A 6,901-nucleotide genomic window follows, 5' to 3' on the forward strand; every position below is an offset into this window, starting at 1 on the left:
ACGGCGGCAAAGGGCTGTTTGAGTCTGTGTTTACTGTATGGCTGGGCTGAATATTTATGGGTCACGTACATTGCATGTGTAGTGAATGAGGTAATTTTGTAATACTAAAACAAAGCAGGAATTTCTAAAGGTGTGTGTGTGTGTGTGTGTGTGTGTGTGTGTGTGTGTGTGTGTGTGTGTGTGTGTGTGTGTGTGTGTGTGTGTGTGTGTGTGTGTGTGTGTGTGTGTGTGGGTGTATCAATTGTTTATGTGTGTTTGTGTGCGCATTGTCTCCGGGCAACGGCCCTTTACAGGACTGTACAGGAACTTTTGTTTAAAAGGTTAGATTCCTAGTGGTATTACTTCCCCAGTAGGAAGGAATACTTAGTGAATAATAATAACGGAATGTTGATGCGGTTCTCACGCAAACATTCATACATATTTGCGTGTCTGTGTGTTTGTGTCCATCTCTGTGTGTTTGTAAAGGGAAAATGTCTCATTATTCTTATGCAGTGTGTTCATAAATTACATTTTGATCTCTAATCACGTCAATCTTATTCAATTCATCTCCTTTCCCTCCCCTATAGGCGTGTGTGCAGTAGGTAAACCCATGTGCTTGATGTTTGAATACATGGCTCATGGCGATCTCAACGAGTTCCTACGTCGCCGCTCTCCCACCCAGTCGGTGCGCACGCTGAGCCGTGCCAGCCTGTCCGGCCGCAGCTTCTCCTCCGAGCTGGAGGCGGGACTCCTCTCTTGCGCCGACCAGCTGTCCATCTCGAAGCAGGTCGCCGCCGGGATGGCCTACCTGTCCGAGCGCAAGTTCGTGCACCGCGACCTCGCCACCCGAAACTGCCTGGTGAGCGAGGACATGGTCGTGAAGATCGCCGACTTCGGGCTGTCCAGGAACATCTACTCGGCCGACTACTACAAGGCCAACGAGAACGACGCCATCCCCATCCGCTGGATGCCGCCGGAGTCCATCTTCTACAACCGCTACACCAGCGAGTCGGACGTGTGGGCCTACGGCGTGGTGCTCTGGGAGATCTTCTCCCACGGGATGCAGCCGTATTACGGCATGGGCCACGAGGAGGTGATCTACTACGTGAGGGACGGCCACATCCTCTGCTGCCCCGAGAACTGCCCGCTGGAGCTCTACAACCTCATGAGGCTCTGTTGGAGCACGCTGCCGGCGGACAGGCCCAGCTTCAGCAGCATACACAGAATACTGGAGCGCATGTATGAATCGCTCAGTATGAATCCCGACACCGAAACAGAACCTGACTGCTAGTGAACAGCCCACTAGTGCTGTACAGTATAGTACGAGCAATAGGCTGTATGCACAGCAGCCACATTGGAAAGAAATTGGGCCTCTTCTTACTTCCTTAACAGGTGTTACCAATAATACTAATTAAGGCTCTGTTCCATTCTGGTCAAACAGAATCAGGGTGCTGATGTTGTGCATGTTGTTGGCTCACTGGAAGCACTCTGCTACATCCATGGGGCTAAAAGTGTGGTCCAGGGACTCGCGTGGTTACTTAAGGGGGTACCAAATGGTCCCTTACGGGTGTGTAACTCTGAGAGTGCACAAATGGAACCAAATGGACACGTAAGGGTCCATTTGGTTAGTAATGGGGGTCCTTCAAATTAAAACGTTTTAGAACCACTGTGCTACACTTAATGGAACAGAGCCTGCATTAGTATCATTGGTAACACCTGTGAAGGAAGTAAGAAGAGGCCCAATTTCCTTCCAATATGGCTGCTGTGCATAGAGCCTATTGTTCTCAACTCTAGTCTAGTGCAGCTGAATCCTACCAGGACCCCTAGCACTGTTGGTTAGGGTTAGCAGTAGCAGGGTTAGCTGACCTAACTCAACCAGCCCACCCACCCATCGAAAGGCTTTGGACGTTACTGTACACAACCTGCAGGTTTCATCTTCTCCTTTTTTTCTTTTTTTCCCCCATACATAACAAGATTTAAGATTCTACTTTATTGTCCCTGATGTATCTGTGCTGCCAGGAGTTTCAAACCACCCGGCACATCCAGGTTTGTCTTGAGAAAACAGTGAAGTCCATGAAAATACAGTGGTAAAATGTGACTTTGTGTGAACACTACGTGAAGGCAGGTCACAGTGGTTGGTGTCATCTTTCTGGTTTAATCCAAACAGTGCAATCTGGAGTAGGCCTGTGTGACTCACTGTGGCCTCCATCGTCACATAATTATACTGAATGCACGTGTCATCTTGACGGATCAAAGCGGCTATTAAATCGCGCTGAACAGCCTGGTGAGTTGGAAACTTCCCACTCCACCAGTCTGCTTCTTTGAACTTCTATGAAGTCTAATGTAGCCTATATGTCTGCGCCTTAGTAATTTGCCCATCGTTGCATAATTAGCTTAAAGCTCCAATCCATAAATGTTATGATTCAAGAGGCTGAATAATAGGCTTAGCTTCAGGCAGTACCATTTGTCGACCAGTAGGTGTCCTACACGACACCAGGGTCTACATTTCACTGTGGAAGAGTAGGGGAGACCACCTCCAATACCACTGCAGATGTAGGCCTACTAGCTAAATGGTATTAGCAGTGGTGGAAAGTAACTAAGTACATTTACTCAAGTACTGTACTACTCACTGAGGTACCTACTTTTTCTTTACCGGAACTTTTCCAATTTCCAATATTGTACTTTTTACTAGTTACTTTGTAGGTTTTGATCATTATTACAAAACATACATCAACCACTTCAGACCTATATACATTTCGGCCATTTGAAAATAGCTCATCTACAAGCCCACAATGCATTATGAGCTTGTAGATCTGCTATTTTCAAAAGATTTTTAGACATTTGAAAACTTGAAATTGGACATTCTGTATAATGAGTAATTTTACTTTTGGTACTTTAAGTACATTTTGATGCCAATACTTTTGTACTTTTACTCAAGTACATTTTTACATTGCAGTATTGATACTTTTACTTAAGTAAAGCAACTGATGGGTTGGTTAAAATAAAATGTTATTCATTAGAATACGTTTTGGCTTGCCGGAAATGGCCAAGAAGTCTTTTGAGTTTGTTCTTTAAGAACTTCTAACCTTGACCTCTACCCTCAAAAGTAATCCCAGAGTGCATTTCTCCAATGGAGCCAAACCCTGGGCTCTGAAAATAATCCTGACCCTTAACTCCCATACCATCACATTTGTAGATTTAGCCATCATTTGAGTCCTACAGTCTGTGTACAGTACGGTTCCAAAGCCCAGAATACTTACGCTGACTACGTTTGCTTGTAAATTTCACAGGCTGTTTTCTCAGTGACAATCACTTTGTTAGTGTTAAAGAAAGGGACTTCTGTTGTGGTAAGGACTGTGTCATTTTCATCCTTTACCTTGTTGACACAATTTACCTGCTCCCTCTCCAGCCTATTCCAAAACAGCACACAATCACTTTAAACATTGCTGTTGATGTTTTTGTAAAGTTTGAACAAAGTTGATATTCCACCTTTGGGCATTATTGTATGGCTTTTTATTTCTTTTGTTGTTTTCATTATGTTTTTACAGTGTTTGAAATAATAATTTAAAAAAAGTTAGACATTGAGGAAACAAGTTGATGATGGATACTTTGGACATACTACCAGCACTCCACTGACAATAATAAATATGTTCTGACCTACCATGAAATACATATATTATTTTGGAGATGTACATATGCATCTGCTCACACATACACAGATGCAAAGATACACTTGCACATGCACGCTCCTTCATTGTTTATTTGCATGAGCACACATACACGCATAGCGAAAGCTTGCCTTCACGATTTCAATTCAAGTGACTTATGCGTTAATACTTTAAGCTGTAAGAGTTGTCATGTGGAATAGCATACTCAGTGTTTTTGTGTTATTTTGGTTACATGTGAATTAAGTTGGCTATTAAATGCTCAATGAATGTACTAATAACACAAATTGTCCACAAACAATGACTATTAAAATGCATGATTTATTTTTCAGTTATATTGTATGTTTTGTTTAAAACCATTTTGTGTCCATTATGATATGTGTTTGACTTATGTAAATGTAAAGCACAAGTAAAATGCATAAATGCATCATCTTGAAGACTACCGGCTACTACATAGTAGGATATGAACTGGTAAAGTTGTGGCAGTCACTCGGCCAGTATACGTATATGTATCCGTTTCTGTTAACACAAAAAAACAACATTTGATGTAACTGTTTTAAAAGTCTCATGTTACTGTATCTATCGTCATAGCACAACTGAGATACATGCGCCAGCATAAAAATGCTGGAAGTGCCATAGGAAGTGTCGTGTTGTACATGGCTCCTCATGTTTAGTTTGCTGCCATAGTGTTGTCATACTGTAAGGCTATGGAAATGAGGTCATGTTCTCTGACATGTGAAAGGTCCAGACAAAGACCATGCCTGACACAGTGTTGCAATGTTCAACACTGCATGTACACACTGTAGTGCAGCGACTCCCAACCTGTGGACCAGGGCCCATTGGGGGGCCGTGATGATACTGCAAGTGGGCCCCCCAATAATACAACTTTAATTATACAATAACATTAATATATTAAAAAAAGTGAAAGTAAAAAAGTATACCCTTATATATAACCTTAAAGTATACTACAGTACATTAGTTCCATTGACCCAAGCTTTTGATTGTTTTTAAGAGGGCCCCGATCCACAAAAGGTTTGATAATGCTGCTGCAGTATAATGTGTAACCACGGCTACCGTGTCATTGCCATGACAACAATCTCAAACTGATTAAACAGATTAAAGTGTAAATTTAAAAAAGGGAAATTAATAAAAATGTAAACCTTTGTTTGAGCAGCAACCTGTATTCTCTCATGTTTGAGTTATTTGCCTCAATCAAGAAGAGTGCATTTTGAGTGAGGGGACATATTTGTCCATCAGCATCATTTTGAGTGTGGGGACATATTTGTCCATCAGCACCCCACCCTGGGAACCAAGGAAAGGGTCTGTGTTGACGTTGTCTGTACGTTGTGACATCCCCCTCATTCAGCAACGGCGCAGAGCAACTTCCTGTGAGACCACAGCAAGGCTGGCTGTGATTGGTCCATTCAAGGAGCAACAGGAAGTAGCTAGACATATATCAGTCAACTGGGGTCTGGCATGCCAGAGCTATGGAACAATAAACACAGCAGAATGCAGAGCCCCCCCCCCTCTCATTCTCTCTCTCTCTCTCTCTCTCTCTCTCTCTCTCTCCCTCTCACACACACACACACACACGCACGCACGCACGCACGCACGCACGCACGCACGCACGCACGCACACACACACACACACACACACACACACACACACACACACACACACACACACACACACACACACACACACACACCCACACACACACACACAATCTTTCCTATAAAAACATTTTGCTGCAGTCACCCGAACTACTACTTAATTCATGTCACACACGATATAGCGGGCCCTGGCTACTTCCTGAGTTTTTTGTTTTCACAGTACATTTTTACATTAAAAGAAAAGTCTGTTTTGCCCACCATTCACACACAGCTCAATTCATCATACTCACTGGCATAGTACAGTGCTCGACTTCCGTTTAATAATACTACATAATTGTACACATACTATTCGGTATATTGCCATGTGATTTTGCCTTCCCAGAAAACTCAATCTAATCAAATGGATTAGAAGGAAGGATCCAAAAGTAATTGTAAATGATGTTGTGATTATTCAGCTAATCAACATTATGAGGCTATTTTTTTCAATATCACTCACATACGGTAGCCACACCTAACGTCCTGGATCCACATGACAACAGACAATACAGGTATGTTACACCAAATGGCACCAGTGAGTCATTGGATAAGATTCAATTAAATGAATGAATGGAGAAAAATCGGAAAAGAAGGCTGGAAATGACTGACCTACTGTACACACAATGGACATCAACATGTTTGGGCCCCATTTCTATTAGGAATTTGAATAACACAGACACTAGTAGTAAGAGAACTTCCATTTGTTCATCCAAGCAGCAAGAGAAGAGGTGCAGCATAAATCAACAAATAAAGCAACAAGAGGTGAGATACTAAGGCCAAATATACTTTTTTTATTATGAGGTTTCCATCTCCGGATGGACCATTATCAGATAGCAATTGTTAACAAGCACCACAGAAATATATGTACTTAAGAGGAATATAAATTGTGGCTTCGAATCTACTGTGGTGCTCCCGCTTTGTCGGGCGTCTATTCAAACACAATTGGCCCGTGTTCTGGGGAGGGAAGCCGGGCGGGGAGGCTGATATTGGACATTGCACGTATTCCTACGGCCTGGGGCGGCACCTGTCAGCGGGGAGTGTTGGGCGGGAGGAGTAGGACGAAGGCCCTACGTCCTCCCGGTGGAGGCTCCTCACTGGCAGGTGAGCCAGTAGGATACAGCATGCAGCATGCAGTTACAACACAGAAATGTGTGTCGGGAGGAATTAATTGGTATAACGACTACATTGGGAAGAAAAGGGGGGGATTTTTTTTGGGCCAATCTACATTTAGAAGGAAAAAAAAGAGGAATATAAATTGTATACATTTTAATTTGTAATACCATGTTTGTATAATATTTTAAAGCCGATTTGCTATCACCAAGACAAATGATCTGCAGCTCATTACAGAGCGGATGTACAGGCTACGGTATACAGCAGTAACCACACATGCCCCAACCAACATGATTCATCACACACAATCACTGTGTCACACTGACCACATCACAACACTAGCCTGTATTAAGTGTTCAATTTGCTTGGGGGAGGGGGGGGGGGGGGGGGGGGGGGGGGGGGGGCTGGCGGGAATCCATGCCTCTGCTTTATTTTCCCCCTCTGGTTGTTAATGTTTTTATCACCGGTGGGGATATGTTTCATCCCTGCTTCTGGTC

The 6,901-nt window shown here is 43.3% G+C and overlaps 1 protein-coding gene across 1 annotated transcript in view; it reads left to right on the forward strand.

The window, feature by feature from the left end:
* Positions 1 to 4,675, forward strand: part of musk (muscle, skeletal, receptor tyrosine kinase) — a 47,618-nt gene extending 42,943 nt beyond the window's left edge. The window contains exon 16 of the mRNA XM_084046994.1: positions 567 to 4,675. Coding sequence (XP_083903120.1) covers positions 567 to 1,270 — 704 coding nt within the window. The 3' untranslated portion in view covers positions 1,271 to 4,675. The remainder of the gene's footprint in view (positions 1 to 566) is intronic.
* The last annotated feature ends 2,226 nt before the right edge of the window (positions 4,676 to 6,901 follow it).

Source organism: Gymnoscopelus microlampas (assembly GCF_963454915.1).
Source record: "Gymnoscopelus microlampas genome assembly, chromosome: 21".
In the NCBI taxonomy this organism is placed as follows: Eukaryota; Metazoa; Chordata; class Actinopteri; order Myctophiformes; family Myctophidae; genus Gymnoscopelus; species Gymnoscopelus microlampas.